The 24590-nt window shown below is 50.9% G+C and overlaps 1 protein-coding gene across 1 annotated transcript in view; it reads left to right on the top strand.

Moving 5' to 3' along the window:
- SLCO2A1 (solute carrier organic anion transporter family member 2A1) overlaps positions 1-24163 on the top strand; it is a 57227-nt gene extending 33064 nt beyond the window's left edge. The window contains exons 4-14 of the mRNA XM_023736028.1: positions 2230-2457; positions 3239-3337; positions 4483-4619; positions 6627-6705; positions 7470-7634; positions 10728-10917; positions 12755-12920; positions 15358-15521; positions 19342-19406; positions 22721-22844; positions 24043-24163. Of these exons, the coding sequence (XP_023591796.1) occupies positions 2230-2457; positions 3239-3337; positions 4483-4619; positions 6627-6705; positions 7470-7634; positions 10728-10917; positions 12755-12920; positions 15358-15521; positions 19342-19406; positions 22721-22844; positions 24043-24163 (1538 nt within the window). The remainder of the gene's footprint in view (positions 1-2229; positions 2458-3238; positions 3338-4482; positions 4620-6626; positions 6706-7469; positions 7635-10727; positions 10918-12754; positions 12921-15357; positions 15522-19341; positions 19407-22720; positions 22845-24042) is intronic.
- Positions 24164-24590: the final 427 nt, after the last annotated feature.

The following is a 24590-nucleotide window of genomic DNA, read 5'->3' as shown; positions in this document are numbered from 1 at the left end:
GTATTGTGTACTGTCTTACCCTTCACCAAAGTTACCACTTATCTATTGCTTATTTAGTTACCCCCCCCACCCCTCCCATCCCTCGTAACCAACAAAGATTGTTTCATTTTGTGTGTAAACTTTTACATGAGTTTTCACAGTAGAGGTCTCATACAATATTTGTGCTTTTGTGATTGACTTATTTCACCCAGCAAAATGTCCTCCAGTTTCATCCATGTTATGAGATGCTTCACATTCATCGTTGCTCTTTATCGTTGCATAATACTCCATTGTGTGTATGTACCATAGTTCGTTTATCCATTCATCTGTTGATGGGCATCTAGGTTGTTTCCATCTTTTTGCTATTGTGAACAATGCTGTAATGAATATGGGTGTGCATATGTCTACTCATGTGATGGCTCTTATTTATGAAAACTTTTTAATTTAAAAACTTTTATTTTTACTTTATTTCAAAAGTACCATGCATTCTTTATAGAAAAATTAGAAAACACATTTAGGCAAATACAGAAAAGATCACCTCAATCCCACAACCCAAATCTAGTCCACAACCCAGAAAGCCAGTCTCCCAGAGTTTTTCTCTATATATTCATTAGTCAGTCCACATAAGTATCTTAAATCAGGGCCCATATTCCTCTAACAAGATGTTACAACTGTCTTTCCTTGCTAATAAACCCACATTCCTGCCATAATTCTATGACTATATACTATTTCATCGTGTGGTTGTACCACTCCTTATTTGAGTTCTGGATCTAAAGGTAGTGTAGTGAGAGTGGAGGGGAGGAGGAGGAGAAAGGCACAGAGGGGATGCCACCCAGAGTTCAGGGGGCTGGTTGCTTGCCTGGGTACTCAGTTCCCAGCTCACAGCTAGGGTTAGGTCTACATGACCTTGACCAAACTGATGCCTTGGCATTTCCTTGGACAGGAAAAAGGCTGTCCCCTGGGCCAGCAATTTTCAAACGTGTTCTGTACAGATGCCAGTGTAGAGAACTGGCAGTGGTGGAACCAGGCTGGACGAAGTGTGTGTGTGGTGGAGGTGGGGGAACAATGAGGAGGGCAGAGCACCCCTTCCCCCAGCTCCACCATCAGGGCAGCACTGAGCCCAACCATCCTGGGCAGAGTCCAGTGTGAGAAGCAGCTCTAGTCTACAACTCTTGTTCTCCCTTCATGTGGGCTGTGAAGCCCATCTAGCTCAGGGCTATGCCCTCCCTCTCTGAGCGCAGCACAAATAAGAAACTGAATTGCATTAGTATTAAGTGAACAGCCCCACAGAGCAACATGGGTGATGTCAGTGGTTTCCACTGGCCTGGACAAGGCAGGACAAAGAAAGGATCTCATGGAAACAAGCCCTCAAGAGCCCTCCAGGCCTTGGAGAGCTCTGCAATGCTAATTGTTTAGTGTCTGCCAAATTAAAAGCAGAGGCGTGACAGTGGCAGCCCCAGCCTGGCCAGTGCCCACAGCCACAAGGACCAACCAGCAGGCCACACTAGGGGCATCTGGGGCCCTCAAATGAAGGCCTCAGGGGGCAGCCTGGCTCCTCTGGCTACAACCTCAGTTCTCCCAGAGGGTCTCAGAGTCCCTGCCAGCCTCAGAAAGTTCTATGACTTTGGGGAGCTGCCCAGGTATGGTAAGGACATTAACTGTCTTTTGGCAATAGGTCCTCCAGTGTGACATGACACAGGGCTTATTTAGGAGGAATGGTTCTGGGAATCATGATCTGGAGGGACACATCCCAGGCTAGAGTCGACACCATCTTCTGTGGGACAGAATGACTTCTGTCCTAGTGGACAGGGCCGTACCTGGGGGCCCAGAACCCTGGGGCTAAGCATGGGGCATGGAGGCCAACAGGCCTGAGTTTCTATCCTGCCTCCCCCTTTTCCAGCTGGGTGACTCCTCCCTCCAGGGACGAACGTATTGACTCCTCCATGCTCAGCGAACCACAGTCCCCATAGAGGAGAAAGAATGGACACCCATGAGAGGAATAATCCTCTCCCACTGGAGCGGGCTGCTCCTGCAGGATGGGGGCCACACTCAACTTTGTTTCTAGAGTCCCTCCATCTATCCAAACAGAAGGAGGTGGTCCTCAGGGACCATGCCCCATTTGCCAGCACAGCCCCTCTGGCCCAGTGTTGGCTACTCCCTGAGGCACCTGGGAGAGAAGCCAGGTCTGGAGGGTAACTGGTAGAACCAGGAGACCCGAGTGGTGACAACTGGTGTGTGCTCTCATTGCAGGGAACAGCAGCCGCTACCAGGCCGAACTCTGTCAGAAGCACAGGCAGGACCTGCCCCCCAGTAAATGCCACAGTACCAGCCAGGACTCCCAGAAGGAGACCAGCAGCATGTGGGGCCTGATGGTGGTTGCCCAGCTGCTGGCTGGCATTGGGACGGTGCCCATTCAGCCGTTTGGGATCTCCTATGTGGACGACTTTGCAGAGCCCAACAACTCACCCCTGTACATCTGTGAGTCGTGCACTTGAGGAGGGCTTCGAGGGGTGGGGGGAGGTCAGGTTCTGACATGCTACTTGCTGAGCCCCCTGGAGAGCAGAATCCAGGTCTGACCCTCTTTTCCCCATGACTGAGCAAATGAGTGCAGAGGTTTGAGGGTCAGACCTGGGCTTGGATGCTAGTCTTATTTCCTACCAGCTATATGTTCCTGTGGCTGAACCCCAGGTCCCTTGCCCACACAATGGGATTAGTATTATTTGTTGCACTGGGTGCCTGTGAGATTACATGAGATAATGTGTGCAGCTGCTTAGCCCCGTGCTGGCCACAGGGTAAGTCCTCATCCAAACAACTACTGCTGCTTTCCAGTCCTCCAGACATAGACCGGGCCACACGCGTCCTCAGGGACAGGCTTGGCCTCAAAAAAACATGTGCAAAACAGATTGCGGATGACCATTTGAATGCCCAAAACTTTTCCCGTAGAACAAGGAACATTCAGCATCCTCAGGGCCCACACCCCTGACCAGACAAACCAGCCCACAGGCTCAGTGGCCCCACAAGCTCCTGCCTGGGCCACCAGCATTGTACCCACAGGGAGCTTCACGCATCAGCACACCCCTGGGCTGACAGCTTTAAAATGCCATAAGGCTGTTTCCTTCTTAGAGATGCCACAGCTGTGGACTTGTGAGGGCCAGGGGACAGATGGGGAGACATCTCAGGAATCCCCCTCAGCTTGGGAGCCTGAGGCTGCCAAATCCTCTCAAGCCCCTCAGCCTCCTCTCCCCTGCTCCATTTCCAGCCATCCTGTTTGCCATCTCTGTATTTGGACCGGCTTTCGGGTACCTGCTGGGCTCTGTCATGCTGCAGATCTTTGTGGACTACGGCAGGGTGGACACAGGTGAGTGCCTGGGGAGGACACCCACTTCCATCACCATTCCACAAAGCAGGCCTTACTGTCCAGTCAGGGCAGAAAATGAGGCAACTTTTTGGGTGGCTTCCACTCCAAATGCTCATTGCCACCTCACTCGCCCACTCACTCACTCACTCACTTGCTCACTAGCTCTGGCAGTCCCTCAGGCAGCCAGGCACAGGCAGTGTGCACCTCCCCTCCCCTGGCCTGTGCTGGACGATGTGGGAAATGCAGTGCTGAAGAAAGTTTTATGTGAGGGGGGCCTTGAGACCCAGGGCAGGGCCTCTGGTGGTGTCCCCACAGGTGCCCATCATAGAATTTTTTTTAAACAAATTATACGGTTCTGTGAGTCTAAGATGCTGTTGATTTGTTTTTAAAAAAAAATTAAGAGCTTTTTTTGGGGAAAAAAAAGACATTATATAAACTGTGCACCTTCTTTCTCTTTCTATACAATTTCTTTACATGGAGAAACACTAAGGCAGACTTTGAGATGTGGGCATAGAGAACTGCCAGGAGGAGGCCAACCTTTCAGAGGTCACGCTGTGTACGGCTGTTTGCTCAGGCCCCAGAGGATTATGGGGGCCTCCTTTTTTAGGGGTTAATACAGTTGGGAGGCATGAGGGTTCAGTGGTTAAGAGTGCAGATTTGGGCACTAGAAAGATCTAGGTTTGAAACTGACCATGAAATGGCACTTACTAGCCTTAACCTTGAACACGAGACTTACCCTCTCTGATCCTCAGTTTTCTGATTGGTTAGAGGTGGACAGACTTGCTAGGAGAACCCAGTGGGCTAACACATGTAAAGCACGTGGTCTAGTGTCTGGCCCATGGGAAGTCAGCTGCCTTCATCAGTATTCTGCCAAGAGTTAGGAATAGAACAAGGTGAGGTGAAAGTTGTGGTCTCTTCAGCCTGAGGATTTTTTTTACTTTCTTCGTGTAGTGCATGGCCTTGGCTCTCTGGGAAGACCAGAACACCCTGGATCTTGCCCAAGGTTCTATCTAGTTCATGACTTACCTATTATCCATCATAGGCAGAAAGCCACTGAAACGCCCCCTAATCAAAGGATCTCTTTCCAGTAAACTGTGATCATGCATTCATTCAACAAACACCCATGTTCTTTGGTTTCTCTTCAGCCACAGTTAACTTGAGCCCTGGAGACCCCCGATGGATTGGAGCCTGGTGGCTGGGCCTGCTCATTTCCTCAGCCTCATTGTTTGTCATCTCTTTCCCCTTTTTTTTCTTTCCTCGAACAATGTCCAGAGGAGTAGAGGTAAGATTCTCAGAGTCTGTGACTCCACCTATAGGAGTTTAAGAAAGGGAAGGGGGGAGTGGGGGTGTAGAATATAAACAAAGCTAAGAAGCTGCAGCAGCTTAGGCCAATTCTGTGTGAAATCCAAACAAGTTTCATGGATGTGGGACTTCTCAGAGGCTTTGAGAGGTTAGGGTGCTGGTAGATTCCCAAAATGTGGTATCTCATCAGTGTTCCCTTACCATGTTAACATCTCAAGGATCAGGAGGTTCCAGGGAACCACTGAGTTCATCTAAATTGGGCTAAAGAGTTAAGAGCCAGTAAAAGTTAAATCCATGACCTGGTGCGGTTGACTTTTGCATTTAACAGAGCCCATTGATGTCTGAACCTGAAGGGCTGAATAAGAAAGAGATTCCTAGCACTGAAAATTGTGAGGGGTGAGGTGGGAGTGGAACATATTGTGAGCAGGGTGACCTGCTTCTTGCGGTCATATCTGTTGGGGGAAAGAAATCAGGAAAGGATGAGAAGTTGGGATGGGAAGACTCAGTCCTAGGTTGAAGGGTCTAAAACTTGCTCTAATCCGCTGAAGTCCTGGGACGCTGCAGTTGCTGGACAGCCACTTGCCTGGCAACATGGTGGCTAGGTTGAGGTTGGGGGTCAGGAAGGAATGAAGGCTGGAAATCTGAAAAGCCCAGTGTAGAGGCCCAGGGGAGAGATGGCGGATGCAGCTGAGGACCAGGGAAATGGCTGTCAAGGAGCTGAGGTCAGGGCAAAGATAAACATTTTTAGAAAGAGTGCCAAGAAGGACACAGCAGTGAGCTAGATTTGGAGACCAAAACCAAAAAACAGTTGCTGTCTAGTCGATTCTGACTCATAACCACCCCATGTGTCGTGGAGTAGAACTGCTCCATAGAATTTTCGAGGCTGTGACCTTTTGGAAGCAGATTGCCAGGCCTTTCTTCTGAGGCAGTTCTGGGTGGGTTTGAAACACCATCCTTTCAGTTAGCAGTCTAGCACTTAACCGTTTGTGCCTGTGCCAAGGGTTTGAGTCAGGGATTGAGCTCGACATTTGATAATGAGGTGTATGAAATGAAGGCCCAGCTATGGGAGGAGGGGCAGAGGTAAGATTTTCAGAAGTTGGCAGCACATCTTGGTGGTTTGGGGTCAGGCAGTCTTGGTGTTGAATCCAGCTCTGTACTTATAGACTAGCTGAGAGATTTAGGCAAGTTTCTTTGTTCCTCACTTTTGTTTTCTTTAAAATACTAGAGATAATTAGAGTAACTAACTTGGAAGCAGGTTGGGAGGAATGAGACAATGCATGTGGACCACTAGGCACAGCACCCAGCATGCAGTAAGCCCTCAAAAGAGGGAGCTCCTGTTCCTAGCAATGAGTTCTCCTAGAGGGTCCAAACAGCATCAGAGCTCAGGGGTCTTGTATTTGTGCTGGAGGCTCAGAGCTGGGGGGCTCAGGCTGGAGTGGATGTGTCCACCAGAGGTAGGCATGTTCACTGAGGTAGATACACAGGAAGTGCAGACAAAGGGCCAGTACAGAGCCTTGAGCAGGACGCAACCTTGAGCCAGGAGGAAGCAGGGACCCCACAGAGGAGACGGAAAGGGAGAACTAGAAATAGAGGATATTCTAGACCAGAGTGTCCCAGAAGCCAGCAGCTCCTGGAATCTGGGGAGGAGGGAGAAGTATAGTCATGACAGACAGACAAGGGGTGGGATCCAGTAATGTACATTTTGGCATTAGTCCTGGGCAAATTAGATATGAAATAATAGGCCCATGGGAATCTTGAGAGACATTGGCATGGATGCATGCTGGTCGTCAGCCAAAGCACTGGGCTCACTGAAATGCAGGCAGTGTTTGCTTCAAGAGAACATCCTCCGGATGCCCTCCCACATGCACACCTGGGCAGCTCACCGCTGTCCAGCCCACAACCACAAAGACGAGAAAGGTCAAGCGCCCAGGGAAGGGTAACTGCCGGAGCTGAGGCCATTGACACTCACTCCCTTTTCTGCCTTCAGAGGTCTGATTCCATGGCGGATGAGACAAGGAAGATGGAAGAGGTCAAGTCAGGAGACTCCCTGGTGGATTTCATTAAACGTAACTGACCCAGTAGCCCTGGGTGGGCTGGCTCAACATGGGGCAGTGGTCAGGGGGTACCCCAACCCATGTGGTGGGGTGTAGTAAGAGGCAGTAAAAGCAGATGGTCTGTAATTGGACCCTAACCCTCAGGTGTTCCTGCAGCTCAGGAGGGGTTCTGCCAGGGGTCCTGGTGACTCTGCTTCTTTGCAGGTACCAAACCAAAAAACCAAACCTGTTGCCGTCGAGTCAATTCCAATTCATAGTGACCCTACAGGACAGAGTAGAACTGCCCCATAGGGTTTCCAAGGAGTGCCTGGTGGATTCAAACTGCCAACCCTTTGGTTAGCAGCGAGCTCTTAACCACTGTGCCACCAGGGCTCCTTGCAGGTATCAGGAGACTCAAATTCAAGCCCACACCACCAGGCAGAGTCAGCCCCACCTCCCAACCCCTGGATGGGCCCCTATATTCCTCTCCCTCCTTCATGTAGAGATAGCTGTTATGTTAGGAGACCATTCTAGTTATTAAGTCATATTTCGATCTACCTGCCACCTGATTTCTTTTAGTCACATTCTAATCTTATTTAGCCCATGAGCATGTTGAGTGTGAGTCTAAGTCGCTCTGTGCTGCTGAGGTGGCCACTGAACATTTTGATGCCTCAGTTTCTCCCCTGAGGAAGAGAAGAGAATATCTTGGAGTGGGGAGAAGGGCAGCAGCCAGTCTTACAGTACTCTCATGACGGTCTGCCCTGAAGGCCTGGCCCCTGACGGCAGTCTCTTTGCAGGGTTCCCCCGCATCTTCCTAAGGCTCCTGATGAACCCGCTTTTCATTCTGGTGGTCCTGGCCCAGTGCACCTTTTCCTCTGTCATTGCCGGTCTCTCCACATTCCTCAACAAGTTCCTGGAGAAGCAGTATGGCGCCTCCGCTGCTTATGCCAACTTCCTCATCGGTGAGCTGGGAGGGTGCAGCAGGAGCCGGGTGGCTCTGCCTAAGCGAAGGACTGGGCACTCCGATCACCCCTGGGGGCTGGCGGGAAGGGGTATGGAGTCCAGACCGGACACAGACAGGAGTGGAAGGAGGACTTGCCCAGGAGAAAGAATTTTAAGAACATTTTTCCTGGTTGGCAATCTAGAATGCTCTTGGCAGGTTTCTGGAGCCCCTGTCTTTCCAGTCAGGAGGTTGTCTCAGAGTTTCCTCTTCCTACGTGGGCGGAGGCTAAGGGCTGCTTTCCTCCCTGTCAGAGGGGCTAGAAGTCTGGCAGCCTCCCAAAGGCCCTGACATCATAAGAACAACAGAGGAAAGGGGGAAGATGGAATTTGGGGTTGGGCAAATGCCTTCTTCTCCGGGCACTTGGATACATTTGCTCAGGTAAGAGAATATGTGGCCCAATAATTCTCAACCCTGCCCATACTTTATGCTCCCCTAAACCAAAAAACAACAACAACAAAAAAAAAAACCTGTTGCCATCAAATAGATTCCAACTTATGGTGATCCCTTGTGTGTCAGAGCAGAACAGTGCTCTATAAGGTTTCAATGGCTGTGATCTTTCAGAAGTAGATTGCCAGACGCCTTCTAAGGCACCTGTGAGTGGGTTCAAACTGCCACCTTTCGATTAGTAGCTGAGAGCTTATCTATTTGCACCACCCAGGGACTTAGGCTCCCCTACAGAGCTTTAAAAAATACAGATGCCTAGGCCCCACCCTAGATTAACGAAACCAGAATCTCTGCAAGTGGGGCCCAGCATCACTGTTTTTACAGCTGGGATTGAGAACCACTAATGTGGTCCCACTAAGCACCCAAGTGTGGAGACCCAGTCCCCGGTGAGCTTGACCATATGGGTGTGGTCACATTCCATAGGCCTCCGCAGGAAGGTCAGGCTCAGTTCTCAGCTGCTGAGTCCCACCAGCCAGCTGGTGAAATTACTCTGGGGTCATTTCTAAGCAAGCCCCTACAGACAGCACCTGTGATTCAAATACTCAGTGAAACAACGGTATTCACCATGGGCTTCAATCAACCTCCCCAAGATCCAGAAGTGGGGGCCCACCCTGAGGCTTGTCAGTTCCCCACCAGAGTGGCCCCTCCAGTGTGAGGAGGCAGGAGGAGCAGTGATGGATATGCCCTGCCAGACCCATCCCATGCCCAGAGCCTGGGGACAGTCACAGGGCAGCTCTGAGACCTGCTGTCCATCAACCCTTGAGTGGATGGAGTCCTGCCTGTTGGCTCCCCCAATAGCCATGCACAGAATCTTCTTTACTTTGGACTCTGGGTTCCTATACCCACTACTCCCCCAACTCCATTCAGCCCCAACAAGGCCACCTACCATTCCTCCTTCCCTCTTGCCCACAAAATCTGTTGGTGCTCTAGTGGCTGGGAGGAGATCTAAGGGAAAAATATGTGCCTCCTGTCTTCAGGGAGATGGCCTTCATTTAACCAATACGTTCTGAAGTCCTGCTACGTCCCAGATGGAGTCCCTGGGTGGTGCAAAGAGTTGACACACTCGGCTGCTAACCAAAAGGTTGGAAGTTCGAGTCCATCCAGAGGCGCCTCAGGAGAAAGTCCTGGCGATCTATTTCCAAAAAAATCAGCCATTGAAAACCCTGTGGAGCACAGTTCTACTCTGACATACATGAGATCACCATGAGTCGGAGTTGACTTAAGGCAACTGGTTCTGGCATGTTCCAGGTACTGTTTCTAATCTAATGAGGGAGGTGGGCACACTTAAATTATGTGCTAATCTTCTCAAACAGTACCATTTGTTTTAAAATGGACTTTTTTTTTTTTTTGACTTTTAAAAATACAGGCTGGTGTGAGAAATTTAAATGATAACAATAGTCTAAAAACCAGGAACTGAAAGTTCCCTCAACATGCCCCTAGACACAGCCATGGTTAAGGGTTAAGTGTGAACTCTCCTATAGTTTTCCTGTGCACTTACTAATTTATGTAACACATATTACGTTTACAAAATGGAGAAAACACTATTTGTGGGTTTGTTTGTGGGCTCCGTGGTCTGTGGAGCGAGTGTCTCCCTGGTGCCCTCAGCCTCTGCCCCACTCCCTGGGAGCAGCTTGAGGACATCTAACCCCTAGCCCAGCAACACGGCCTGGCTGCATTCACCCCCCGATGTTCTACCCCTTTGGCGTGAATCACACTTCCGAGCTCTGCAACCCACTGGCCCAAGGAGTTCATGGGAGCTTGCCCAAGCCCTCGACCAGGCAGGCCTGGGCCATATCCTCTGTCAGCTGAGTTAGGTTTCTGAGCCACAGGCCTGCCCCTCCCTTAGTACTGAGCCAGTAAGTACAGCAAGTCTCCGAGCCAGACGATCCTAGGAACGGTGTCTTGAAAGGGAGCAAGGCTCCCTTTTTGTCTTTCCTGTCCTTCCAGGGAGAACCCTTCTGTCTCCTGACAGGCTCAGAGACCTCCCTTCTGCAGAGAACAGGCCATGAGATCAGATTCCCCGGCTCCTCAAGAGCATGAGCATTCTGCCCGCCTCTGGCACAAAAGCCCACCTGGGCAGTGCACGGGGCCAGGGCATGAGATCCAAGATGACTCCCCTGCATTCCTGACCTCCCACGTGGCCCTCGGCTACACTTCACCCCTCTGGCCTTCAGTCTCTGACTGACACGTTGGAGGTCATCACCCTTACCTTGCTAACCCTATGTGGTCAGTGAGGATGCAATGGGGGGCCAGGCAATGAAAGGTGCTTAATAAATGTGCATTCAACTCATAGTCTTCTGGCTCCATTTCTTCTTTCTGTGTTCTTTGCACAGACAGGGCAATTCTCCGTGTCAAGATAATTCTGTTATGTGAATTTAGAACAGTGCCTGGCAAATAGTATGCACTCAGTAAGTTTTGGCTATAGCTATTATAGGGTCGCTATGAGTTGAAATTCGACTCAACAGCAATGGTCTTGCGATTATTATTTGACATATCAAATGTTTCTTCCTGAAGTCGTGCCCACTTTCCATGGTCCAGCTTGGTGTCTGTGGGCCACACACACTCCCAGGCCTGGGCCCTGAGACCCACTCTTTCTCTCCTCCCCCAGGTGCTGTGAACCTTCCTGCTGCAGCCTTGGGAATGCTGTTTGGAGGCATCCTCATGAAGCGTTTTGTTTTCTCCCTGCAAACCATCCCCCGTGTGGCCGCCACCATCATCTTCATCTCCATTATCCTCTCTACCCCTCTCTTCTTCATGGGATGCTCCACCCCGACTGTGGCAGAGGTCTACCCCCCCAGGTAATAGGAGTGAAGGGTGCAGACATACCTGTCACTGAGGCCAGAGTCTGGATCTGGCTGCCGCATGTCGTCCTTCCTGCTTCCTTAACTCTTTTCTCTCCTTTTCACTCTTTGAAGTAATCTCTCAAGTAGCAGTTTAGAAAATCAAATCCCAAATAGTCACTCAATTATGAGAAGAGATCAGAGGGTCCTAGTGGACCATGAGCAATCAGGGTTAGATTCTTGTTTTTTGAGAAACACCAAAAACTGATTAGTGCAGTTTCAGGATGAATCTGTTGGGCTGTGAGCCACAGGAACTAGGAAGTAAGTTATGTTTAGCATCAGCTCTGTCCTGGCTAGAATTACAAAGTCTCATTGAGCTGCTGAAGACAGATGAGAGGAGGCTTGAAAAGATCTGGAGGAGAACAATGAAAATGATGGCAGACTTGAAAAATTAGGGCAGGTGAGGAAAACGGCAGGTAAAGTTCATCTGTCGGCTTGCACAAAGCAACGTGGAACTTAAGTTTTAAGTCTGGCTTCAAGCTCAGGAAGGGCTTTAGAGGTCTATGGGGGAAGGATGCTGAGCAAGGAACATTTTCATTTTTCCCAGGTGCCACCTTTCAACAATCTTTTCTTTTATATTTTGCCTAATGAAGTTGCAACATTTGGAGACAGTGCACCTTTCAGTCTTGGAGTTTTCTTTTTCTTTGAAATAACCTCTACCTTTGGTGGGCGAGGCACAGAGGGGCCAAAGAAGGGAGGATCACTAAGGATGGGGACCTCACCATGGTGTGTATTGGTCCTCTCAGGCTGACTATGGATTGGGAGAAGCTGTGAAACCTTCAGGGGTTGGATGGCTTTCACTGTGAGTTTAGCACAGGGCTTCGAAATCAGCAGGCCTGGATTCTAGTCCCGGCACTGCTCTTTACTAGCTAGGGGAAGTTACTTCACTTATCTAAGCTTCAGTTTTCTCATCCACAAAATGAGGATAATTAATTATAAAGTTATTGTGATGACTGTGCATAAAAAGCCCTCAGCACAGAACCTGGCACATAGGAGATGCCCCATAAATGTTAACTATCATTAGTATGTAGCCACAACAATGCACTCAAACATACCAACAATCATGAAGATGGCGCAGGACCAGGCAACGTTTTGTTCTGTTATATATAAGTCACCATGAGTTGGAGCCAACTCAATATCAACTAACAACAACACTGATATAATTATTTTAGCAAAGCTCTGGACTGCACTTTGTCCCTCCCTATCCCAACTCTCCCCAAAGAATATCATGAGTATCAGAGATGGGGGTGGTGGGAAACATGCGATTAGCCAGTGAAATCCTCTTGGTTGAAGCTCAGGGGCATTGAGTGACCTGGGCAATGTGTACATAGACCCAAGAGACAGGCAGCCAACTAGACCCCAGACTGCCTCAAGGCGTCCCGGCCTCTCCCCCAAGCCTGAGTACAGGTGGAAGAGAAAAGAAATATTGCCTATGACTTTCCTGTCCCATCTGCCATTTCTCTCATTAGAGTCCTCGTTGGTTGGTGGTCTTGACCCCTGCTGTTGTAAGGGATTTGCCAGCCAAGCTTTCTGAATAGTTGTTGGATTTGGTCTGGGAAGCAGATGGGTGGGGCTCCAAGTGGTGGAAGAAATGGAGAGGTGTTGTGACCGCCAGCCAGTGACAAATTCACCGTTGGCTCTAATAGGCATAATTCAGATCCCAGGGTGGCACTAGCCCAAAACAAACAAAGACACACAGGCACGTTAACCAGTCCTAGAGCTCACACTGGGTTGGAGTATAGAGTTTTTTTTGGTCTTGCTTTGTTTGATTCCCCGTTTCCTGTTTTGCTGGCAGCACATCAAGTTCTATACATCCACAGCCTCCTGCCTGCCGCAGGGACTGCTCGTGCCCAGATTCCATCTTCCACCCTGTCTGCGGAGATGACGGAATCGAGTACCTCTCCCCTTGCCATGCCGGCTGCAGCCACATTAACAGCAGTTCTACAGCCTCCAAACAAATGGTGAGGGCAGCTGGGGTCCCGGCGGGCAGGAGGAGGCTAGAGGGCCTCCGAGCTCAGTGTTTGCCCTCGCAGACTGCCCCTTGGCTCCAGCATGGGCAGGGCTCCACTCTCTTTCATTACCAGCATCCTGGCCTCCTCTGGGCCACACCCTCCATTCTCGCATCCCCTCCGTTAGGGTCATGACCAGATGCCTACAGCCCAAAGGCTCTTAAAGACTGGCCACTATCCAACAAATTCAAATGCTTGAGGCCTAACAATGCTCACAGCAGACAATCCAAAGCACTCCTTCAGCCAAAGCCTTCGAGCCTCATCCTGACAGATCCTAGCAGACATCTCTGGGTCCTGAGTCCTGGCCATGTTGCAAAGCCAAGTGGGCTGGCCTAGATCAGTCAAGGATATAGGGCCTCTGTGGTGTGGACTTCAAGGTTAGAGCTGGGAGCCAGAGTAGAGGTCATTTGGTTCAGCTGGCCTGAAGTCAGTCTGTTTAGTGTAGACCTGGGACTAGCACCCAGAGCCCCATCTCACCCATCTGAGTGCCGCGCTCTTCTCTTCAAGGCTGGGTATCTCCTGGCCATCGGCCCTTCACTCATGCAGCTCAGCTTCACTGCCGCTCACTTGATGAGGTCCTCTCCATTCCTGCTGTGAATGCTGTGGCTCCCACTTTCTAAAGTCAGCCAGCAACAAGCCAACTGGGGTTGTTTTCTCAGTGACTGAACAGATACTTAGTGAACATCAGGCACAGCCACAGGTGCTGAGGACACGGCAGTGAACACATCAGACAAGGAGTTTGCGTTCTATCAAATAGAATGGGCAATAAATGCCACAGAAAGACTTAATGGGGCCAAGGGTGTCTGGGGGCCTTCTTGAGATTATTGGGCAGGGAAGTCCTCTGTGGAGAGGCAACATTAGAATTGAACAATCAGAAGAAGAAACTCTTATGAGAACCTGGGGGTGAAGCATTCCAGGTAAAGAGAACAGCAAGTGCAAGACCCCAGGGCATGAATGAGCTGAGTATGCCCCAGAAGAAAAGAGAGACGGCCAGGGTTGATGCTGAGTGGGGAGGAGCATCAGGGAGGCAGCTGGGTCTGGGAGGCAGGCAGGGGACAGAGTTAGGTAGGCCAGGCTTAGGAGCTGGATGTTATTTTTCCTAAGAGCAGTGGGAAGTCTATGGGGTCACTGTGGGTTGGAATCAACTCTGCAATGGGTTTGGTTTTGGTTTAAGGATGCCCTAAGGAAGGTAATGCACCTCATTCCCTTAAGCCTGTGTGGAGAGCATATGCAAGGCTAGCCCTTATTTACCACCCTCCTCTGAGAGGACAGGGCAGGGCTGCTTCCACAGCCACCTCTGGGGGCAAAGGAGCTTGGCTCCCAGGCAGAGGGGGAACAAGGAGCTAGGACAAGATGCTTTCTTGGTTGCCTTCCAGTTGGAGGAGCCTGAAGTGGCTTCTGTGGTTTTCTTATCTTTATTTACTTACCTCTGACTCATCTACTCCCAGAAATAATCTTGACAAGCTTCCAGTAATAGCATAAGCACATCAAGACCAAAATCCATTAGCATAGTATCAAGAAAAAAAAAATGAAGTGTAAGGAAAAATAATCTGTATTATAAAAATCCAGACTGAGGGAAGTTCAGCCATATTGTCCATAAGCTATTTTTGAGCTTCCTAACTGCCAAGGGAAAGAGGGTGCATAGTTCTCATCAACTCATCACCTGGTAGAAGGAAGCATAACCAAAACCAAACCCACTGCTTGCTGTTGGGTCGATTCCAGTTCATTAGCTCCAGTCCTGACCCCATAAATGCTATGACACTGCAATGATCATAGGCTGGGCCATTGGGCACTGCAAGAGGGAGAGTGAGGACCACCAGGCATAGGCAGTGGCCACCAAGGGGAGTTGCACAGCAGTGTTGACCCATATGGACTTGCTGATTTGCGAGTGAGATCTCCTTCCCTGGAGCCCTTTATACACAGGAGGAATTCTTCTCAGGCAAAGACCTGACAGATTCAGAGCTCAGTGGACTGCATTGTGTTCCCACTGTTGTTCTCCTTCTATTTATACCTTCCCCTGCAATAAACACATGAACAGCATCCACAAACCCAGTGCTGCTGAGTACGGGGTGGCTTGGCTCAGAGGAGAGCCCTGAGCCATGCTCGGAAGTGGGTGTAACTGCCGGAGGACACCAGCCCAAGCTGGGATGTCTAGTTTTGGTGAAGATGGTTCTATATGATCAGAGGCAGGACCTATGGGGCACCTTGAAACTCTCACCTTGTCTCCTATCCTGCCTCAGCATCCAGCATCACCCAGATCTGGGTGCTGAGGGCAGAGGGTTTGAAACCTGAGGGACTGTCTAGCAAGAACTGGTGCAGACATGTGAAGTGTGCAGAAGTGAAATACTAACAGCAGATTTTCTCTTTATTCCTCCCTCTTCTCTTCAAGATCTATTTGAACTGCAGCTGTGTGACTGGGGAGTCCCGTTCCACAAAGACGGGGTCGTGCCCTATCTCCTGTGCCCACTTCCTGCTCCCGGCCACCTTCCTCATCTCCTTTGTGGCCCTGATAGCCTGCACCTCCCACAACCCCCTCTACATGATGGTTCTGCGGTGAGTGGCACCTCTCAGCCAGGCTGGGCTACTCCTTCCCCGTGCTTTGTGGGGGTATACACCCTTGACTGTGCACTCAGCTACCTGTTTCTCATCTCTTCTCCCTTTGCTGGCCCTCAGAGTCCTTTGAACAGCAATGCGTAGGATTCTCTCAGTGATGCGGGAAGATAACGCTAGTGGTATCAGTGGCGGAGGAGCCCTCCCCTGTACCAGGCTCTGCACTGAGCACCTCACTGCAACCCTCATCAGTCCTCACGGCATCTGCCTGACGTCAGCCCTGTCAGCACCTCCATTCTGCACATGGGGGGTTAACTCCCCACCCACGCTCACAGAGCCACAATGGCAGAGCCACGTGTTGAAGCCAGGCCACCTGGCTCCACCCTTTAGAAATGCTTATAGAGTCGCTTATTCTTAAATTCTGAAAGAACTGAGGGAAGGGAGGAGAATTCAGCTGGATGCAAAAAGGCAAGGAAGGAAAGTGAGGAAAGTTCCAGAGACAGAGTGGGCATGGAAATGAGTAGAGCCCAGTATGCTTAGAACCAGGACTGAGCGCTCTGGTCAGGCAGGGAGAGGCTGGCCACAGCTGGAGGGAAAGGTATTCCATCACAGCCAGCAGTGAAGGGCCTCTGAGGTTTACACAGGGAGTGACCTTCCCTTCACCTCACCCTCTGCAACCAAGGTCACCTGGCCCATCTCCTGCCTGCTTCACCACCTTCCCTCTTGTCCTCACCCCCCTCACCGCAGACAGGGAAACATAGGATTTGGATCTGGGTGCCAGGGTCAAAGCCCCAGCTCTGCCACACACAGGCTGAATGTCCTTGGTTGTTGCCCAACCATGAGCCTCAGTTTCCTCATTTATGAAATAGAGATAATGACATCCACCTCAAAAGGTTAGATGGTAATTCACTTTGTAAATATAGATGCTCTATATATTGGTTAATTATCACTATTAATCAAATAATAGTACTAATTGTTATTAACAGGTAGCTAGGAGCTCATGACCTGTTTTCTCCAGAAGGTTAGGAGGTAAGGAAGGAGCAGAAGCGGGCATTTTCAGGGCCTGGGATTTTACCCTATTTATAAGCTACCCAGTTAGCCTGTTAGCATCCATGGGTGCTGGCAGGAGCGTAAGACTCCTGGGTCAAAGACAAAGGGCTTTACTCTCACTGCCCAGCAAGCAGCATGAAGATCATACTGCACTGATTACCCTTGCCCACAGGCCCCACGGGGGTGACACAAGGAGCTCAGGTATGTGCTTCACCCCGGGGGTTTGTGCTGCAGCTACTCTGCTTAGTGGAGCCACTGCTTTTAGCAAGCCTGCTCTTGGTCTAGGGGAAGAAGACATTACCTCGTCCCTTAAGGGAGCTCACTGCAACCTCAACCCTGAGAATAGAGCAGTCAGGACCTACCGTTCTTGGCATACCCAGCAAGAACATGCAGGGACGCTAAGGGCCATGCATATTGCCTCTCACTATTGCCAACCTCTTCTCCTCTATTCCTCCCCATTCTGTGCATTCCAAGTCCTGACGTTTTCACTCAAGTCACTTGGATGGGTTCCCTTCTTGCACCCTGGGTCAGATGGACCATGGTGGACACTAACCCTGAGATAGATCTAAGGGAGGCCATGACAAGGAAAGGGTACAGGGTAAGGAAATGTCATAGAGGAGTCCCTGAGAAGCTGGGGGTAGAGGGCAATCCCTGTCAAAACACCTCCCAGAGGGCTTTTGTCCAACTCCAGAGATGGAGAAGTCGTGGAGAACAGAGCATCATTTCAACCTCAGGGTGGGCAATTTGTGGCTCTTCTAGAAAATTCTGTCACTTCCAAGTCAGGTCAGGGGCTGGGATGAAACTGGAGAGTTTCAAGATGGTTTAAAGAGAAATCCTACTGGGAGAGATGAAAGAATGGATGTGATTTATGTGACAAAATGAGACTTGAAAATGAGGATGACATTGTAGGCCACCCAAGCATTACTGGTATCAGCCTTGGCCCCCAGCCAGGCATGGATTACAGACTGGGAGAAAAGGTCAGCTGGAGATGTACAAGGAGAGTGGTCAGGAAATCAGCATTCATTCAGGGCCTAATGGGGCAGAGACCAGGAAAGGGTCACAATCAGATGTTTAATCAGGGTGCCCAAGTTCCGTTTAGTTGAGAATTTAGGGGATTCTGCCTGTGTAAGGAAGTACAGATCCAAGACACCCAAAACAATCATCATCAAGTCAATTCCGACTCATAGCAACTCCATGTGTGTCAGCATAGAACTGTGCTCCATAGGGTTTTCAATGGCTGATTTTTTGGAAGTAGATTGTCAGGCCTCTCTTACGAGGACGCTCTGGGTAGACTCGAACCTCCAACCCTTTGGCTAGCAGCCAAGCATGTTAACTGTTTACTCCACCCAGGGATGCTATCCCAGACATGGGGGATGGGGGCCATCTATTATAGGTTGGGTGGTTAGAAGAATCTGTAGGTGTCAAAGGGACACCCATTGGAATTGGGTTTGAGGCATTTTCTAGTGGAGGGTACCCCAGTGGGTGCCTCTATCCACCCCCCACAACACCCTCATTAGTACTTCCCTCACTGGACCATACCTCAGAGGAGCTAGAAGAAGGTTTGTCCCCAGTGTGCTAGCAGAACTCAATGGGGCTGTGGATGTCTGGGGTTTGCTTCTGAGTTCCCTTTCTCACTGTCCCCTCCGCCCTGACAAGCACCCACCTGGAAGTGCGTGTGCTCAGAGCACAGAGAAGTCTGTAGTCAAGTCACTCATCTGAGGCTTCTCCAAGACCACAGGGTCCGCTGAGGCTGACCCAGGCTGAGGGCCAGACAGGGACTGGGCCAGGCCAGGGAGGGGCCCTTTCTCATGGGCCTACAGCTGGATACCTTTGCTGAGCTCTCTGGGCTGGGCCACTGCTGGCCAGCTCCCAGCTCCCCACCTTGTGGGGGGGGGGGGGTTCCGCCCTCTCTGCTGCGCTTCTCGGCTGGGATTGGGCAGGGCTTAGCAACATTGCCTCTCCCTCTTTCTGTCTCTCTCTGAGCCCCCTTTCTCAGTCAAATGCATTTCTCCTCTTCAAGGAGGAAGGATAGGAGCACGACTGGCTACATAGTTTGCAGAACCCATTGCAAAATGAAAATGTGGGGCCCCTTGTTCAAAAATGATGAAGAATTTCAAAACAGCAACAGCAGAGCATTAAGCCAAACACAGGGCCTTTCCGAGCATAGGGTCCTGTGGGACTGCATGCCGCACTCCCACGAAGCCCGCCCTGGGTAGGGGATTCTTCTAGTTGCATACAGAAGCCTCCAGCCCAGGAGCCCTAATTACACTTTGTGCCCAGGCTTTCTTTTACTACTATAAGCCACTCTGTGGGAGTTGTTCAGACCTGCTGCTATAAACACACCCTTCAGCCTCTTTCTCTTCATCCCAGCCTCTTCCTCCTGCCTTCTGCCTCCTCAGGGAGGTCCTAGACAGCCGTGAAAATCACATGGACCAGTGGGTCTCAGACTCAGCATGCATCAGAATCTCCTGAAGGGCTTGTTAAAATACAGATTGCTGGGCCCTGCCCTCAGAGTTTCTGATTCAGCAGCTCTGGATGGGGGCCTGAGAATGTGCATTTCTAACAAGCTTGCTGCTGCTGGTGGTGGTCCGGGGGTCATGCTCTGAGAACCACTGACATAGAAACGGGAGCACTCAGCCCAGGTGAATCCAGTCAGCCAAGTGCCCATCGGGTGTGTCAGGGAAAGTTCCGTCAGCTCCAGGCTGGCTGCCCCTGACTGAGAGGTGGCGCAGTCTGAACCCTCCCGCTGCTGATTTCCTGCTTTCCTTGGCAGTGTGGTGAACCAGGAAGAAAAGTCGTTTGCCATCGGCGTACAGTTCTTGTTGATGCGCCTGCTGGGTAAGTGTCTGCCACCCCCTTGCTTCACAAGAAGTTGCCCCAGGGCATTGGAGGACTATGGGGTGCAGAGCAGGGGTGGGGCCTCGTCTCATCTGTTATAAAGACAAGCTGTGCAGAATCAACAGCAGATGCCAAACACCCTATACGGGCAGTTTCCCTGAACGCTTGGGGTTAGGAAAGATTCCATCTATGGCATTAATTCCACACTAAATTATGTAAGAAAAATGAAAAGTGGATGCAGCTGAGAATACCTAATACAGAATCAAAGGCAGGTATATTTTTTTATCTTTCTCCAAAAACTTTGCCGTAGGAACGAAACCTTGCATTCCTGCCCCAGCCAGAACAGCAGCTGGGCCCAGCCCTGGCTTCCTTCCCCACTTTACAAAATTGACTTCTCCTATGACTTCTACTGCACTTCAGCAAATGTTTCCTATGTGCAGGCCCTCTGCCAGCAAACCTTGCCTGCCCTCAAGCAGCCCAGTGTCCAGCAGAGGAATCCATCTGTGCATATGATCAGTACTGCCCCACAGAGAAGGCTAACTGCTGGCGGCAGGAACACCCAGCTCTCCCCGGCTGCACAGGCCAGACACCCAGGGCAGGGAGCCGTGTAGTGGGCATTGCAGCATATTGCAGGTCCTTTTCCAGACTGCTCGTGTTATGCTGTCCTTTCTTGTCACATCCAGGCACTAGATTTAACACTAGGCACTCATATGGAGACCTAGGGATTTAATGAATTCAACTGAGGACATGATTTATTAAGTAAGGACCCAGTAAGTGCTCGCTGGAGTCCCTGGGTGGTGCAAACAGTTGATGTACTCGGCTGCTAACTGAAAGGTTGGAGGTTCGAGTCCACCCAGAGGTGCCTTGGAAGAAAGGCCTGACAATCTACCCATTGCCATCAAGTTGATTCTGACTCATATAGGACAGAGTAGAACTGCCTCATAGCGTTTTCAAGGCTGTAATCTTTACAGAAGCACGCTGCCACATCTTTCTCCCATGGAGTGGCTGGTGGGTTTGAACTTCTGACCTTTTGGTTAGCAGCTGAGCACTTAACCCCTGTGCCTGACAATCTACTTCTAAAAAAAATTAGCCAGTGAAAACCCTCTGGAGGACAGGGTTACTCTGATGCACCTGGGGTCACCATGAGTCAGAATCGAATTGACAACAACTGGTTTGAGTGTTCACTGCAGTGCAGAATATGAAATTACAGCAAAGCAACTTGAGTTACTGTCAAGTGTACTTTCTGACCTTAAACGCTGAAATCCCTGCAGAGCCCGTTGTCGTTATTGCCGGGGGAGCCAGGCCCACACCTCGCTCTGTGGTGGCTTCCACTGTCATTCCAGTGTGTGCTGGTGATGTCCCTCCTGGGACCAGCTGAGCAGGAGCCTTTGTAGGGCCCTCTCTGACCCCGGGTTGGGTGAAGTTTGGACTATGAGGAATGAATCAGCTTTTTCTGTGGGATTTCTTGGCCTCGAGCCATTTACTCCTCTCCTCCCGGTTGAGCCCCTTCAGACCCTGCTCTCTGGTCCTCGTTACAAACACAGAGGACACAGGGCAGTGGAATCTGCCCTGTCCTCGTGGCAGAGGTGCTTTGCCATCAAGCTCCTTGTTTGCCTTCATTTATAACTTTCTTTAAAACCTCCCCCTAAGAAAAAAACCTTGCATTCTTCACAGCCCAGCCAGCAGCTGGGATGGGCTAGGAAGAACCTGTCCTGCTTCTTCTAGTGACCTTGAAAACAATGGCCCTCCCCCACTGCTTCTGGCTTTTTCTTTGAGCTCAGCTAACTCAAGGTGGAACTATAGTTAGAAAACTTGGACCTGGAGGGATCATCACCCAGGAAGAGAATTCCACCCTGGGGTAGAAAAAAGGACTTTGTATTTATAAACTCAAGCAGGTTTTAAATTACTTATGAGGGTTTGGTTAAAAATTTTCTGGACTTTGTCTCTACTGAGGGACACACCATTCAAGGTCATTGGAGGTTAATCCTACTGGTCAGTTCCTGTCCCCACTCACCTGGAGACTTTGGAGTGAGCAGAGTAAAGCAGAGAGGCTGCTTTTCTGAGGGTTCCCACTCGTAGGTGGGGCCATGGCCTGAAGATTGTCTCCTGCAGTCCCAAAGCAGCATCTTACAAAGGCCCTAAGCAGAGGCTGGGAACAGGGACAGCCCAACCTGAGTTTGAATCCTAGACAAGTCCTTCCCCAGTGTAGTGACCACGCAGAGCTATACAACTGACAATACAGGGTAGGAGAGATTCAAAATATTTAACGGCTAGTAAGGTCGCTGGGGGAAACCCTGGTGGCGTAGTGGTTAAGAGCTACCGCTGCTAACCAAAAAGTTGGTAGTTCTAATCAACCAGGCGCTCCTTGGAAACCCTATGGGGCAGTTCTACTCTGTCCTGTAGGGTCACTATGAGTCAGAATCAACCCAATGGCAATGGGTTTTTGGTTTTAAGATCCCTGGGTGGTGCAAACAGTTTGCACTCAACAACAACTAACCTAAAGGTTGGCAGTTTGAACCCACTGAGCAGCACTTCAGAAGACAGGCCCAGCGATCTGCTTCCATAAAGACTGCAGTCAAGAAAACCCTATGGAACATTCTACTCTGTCACAGACGGGGTCGCCATGAGTCAGAATCTACTCAACTGCAACGAGTTTAGTTTGGCTTTAGTTTAAGGCATGCCACTGCTGAGCTGGGCCTTAAGTCTCAGCTGCTGGGAAGTTTGGGGGCCTGGGGCAGAGGCTCTGAGAAGACAGGGTGTTGAGGTCTCCTAGGGGTTATCTAAGCCAGTAAGCAGCTGGGTGTGGTAGAAGAACAAGGGATTTGAACCTGGGTATTCCAGGGTTCAAAGCCCGGCCCTGACCCCTCTTGGCCATGTTACAGTCAGCTGCTAAGTTCACCTTCCACCTTGATACAGACGAAGGCCCCCCTCCACTCCCCAGGCTGTGTGAGGAATTATGGAGAGCCCTCCAGAGCCTCCTCCACAGCGGAGCTCAGTTATACCTTCACTTAGGGCCAATCCCAAGAGTGGGAATTATGTTGTGTCTCTGAGTAGGTATCAAGGTGACCTCTGTGACTCATTCCATGCTGAGAGGGTGGCTCAGGTCCTTTTTCTCTCCTAAGCCTTCTGGTGAAAGAGAAATTCAGGCTTCACTGAAAGCTCGTTTGCTGTCCAAAGTCACTGTGACTCCCAGGGCAGGGCAGAGCTGGTCTCATGTGAGCCAACCGGTCAGGGGCGCTGGGGGGACCTAGGTGCCCCACTCCTACGGTGCCGCATGACCCGGGCTCTCTGACTCTCTCCCCTGCTGACGCCAGCCTGGCTGCCATCTCCAGCCCTGTACGGCCTCACCATCGACTATTCCTGCATCTGGTGGAGCTTGCAGTGCTCAGGGAGGCGAGGGGCCTGCGCCTACTACAACAACGATGCGCTCCGAGACAGGTGAGGGCCCAGAATGAACAAAGAGCAGTCAGCGGCCCCAGTGGCCATTCGGTGGCTATAAGCTTTCTGAAGGCGAGGACCCAAGGGGCCATCTCTGCGGGCTCTGCCATGGACAGGGGTAGGGGTCACCAGTGACAGGTGTTTCAGGGCCCACAGGGAGCCATCTGGATAACGAGACCCAGGGCCCCTTGGAACTAGCCCCCAGTCTGCTGTCCCGGCAGGTCCTCAGGAGGGGCAGCAGCAGAAAGATGTTTGTAAGAGGGAAAGGGGATGGCGGGGGTCAGAGGGAGAGGCCATGGCTGTGGAGCGGAGAATGATGCCAGGCCAGCCTCTCGCTGCTCAGAGAGAGGGGGTCCCCATCACGGCTCCTGGCAGAGGTCAAGGGCAGGGGGCCCACCCTGCCTCAGTGGCCCAAGCCCAACTTGCTGTGCTGCTGAGTTCTGCATTCCTTCCAGCCACCTTACATGCTGCCGTCACATGACCAGAAACCATGGGAGGGTGGGCTTGAGGGTGCTGGATGGGGGCTGGAAATGGTTTGGGGAGTGGCAGAGAAGGCCAGGAGACCTGAGCTTCCAACTGGTTGTGGTTTGAAACCCTGTTGAGAATTTACATTTCTAACAGGTTCCCGGGAAGTTATATATAAGAATCACCTGGAGATCTTGTTAAGCTGTAGATTCTAACTCAGTATATCTAGGGTGGAAATGCAAAGTCTCAGCAGGGAACTTGTTAGAAATGCAAATTATCAGCAGGAGTTCAAACCAGACTGAACTGGTTAAAAGCCGTACAGGAGACGGACAGAATGAGGGCAGAGAAAATGTGCTCCTCTCCTCCCCCTGCTGAGCAGCCTCTGCTTCCTGGGAGCCCTGGGGACTTTGGCCAGCTGAAAGCCTTGGCTCTGCTTGGAGGACAGGACCTTCCTGGTCTGACCCTCTAGGGGGTGCCGGTGGAGGGATGAGGATCACTGCATTAGGAGGCCCATGCCTACTTCCTGCCTACTCCCTACTCCCTAACTTACTTCCCAGGAGGTTTGTACCCTGCTGGGTCAAAGAAACAAAGAAACCAGTTCCCACCTGGGTGATGACAGATGCCTCCTCCCTACCCCTAGTGGGAATAATGCTCTTCCTCCTGGCGGCCCTGGCCTAGGACACGGGTAGAGCTCCCTTCCCCCTCACTGATCCTGTCTCCTCCTGCCCCACAGGTACTTGGGCCTGCAGGTAGGCTACAAGGCACTGGGCATGCTGCTGCTCTTCTTCACCAGCTGGAGAGTGAAGAAAAGCAAGGAGTACAATGTGCAGGAGAAGGCTGTGGGCCTCATCTGACCCTGGGCCTCAGGCTGCTGCCCTGCCCCGAGAGTGGATCCTGCCTCCCCCACATCTGCCTGTATTTACTAATGTTAACAAGTCATTTCCTTTTTGTTTTTTTTAAATAAGAAAGAAAACCCCAGCCATTATTTTCCTTCCCTGCCACCTCCTCCTCCCTAAGCCCCCTCTCCAAGGCTCCCTTCCTGAGGGCTGCCTGTACCGGCGGAGGGGGGATGGGGAGAGCGTAGAGCTGGAGGGCTGGGTCTTCCCTGGATCCTTGGGAGCGGCCCCCCACATGCCCAGGCTGTCCTCAATGCTGGCTCCTCCGACTTGGATGCCCATTGAGGTTGCTCTTGCCCTTCCCCAGCCCCTAAGTGGATAGAGGAAAGGGTATATCTGCCCTTCTTGCCCTCTGGCCACCCAACTGCTATGGAGAGGCAGAGGT

The sequence above is a fragment of the Trichechus manatus genome, unplaced genomic scaffold, assembly GCF_000243295.1.
Source record: "Trichechus manatus latirostris isolate Lorelei unplaced genomic scaffold, TriManLat1.0 scaffold00084, whole genome shotgun sequence".
Lineage (NCBI taxonomy): Eukaryota > Metazoa > Chordata > Mammalia > Sirenia > Trichechidae > Trichechus > Trichechus manatus.
The sequence above is the reverse complement of the archived record's forward strand: the minus strand, read 5'-3'. Positions and strand labels throughout refer to the sequence as shown.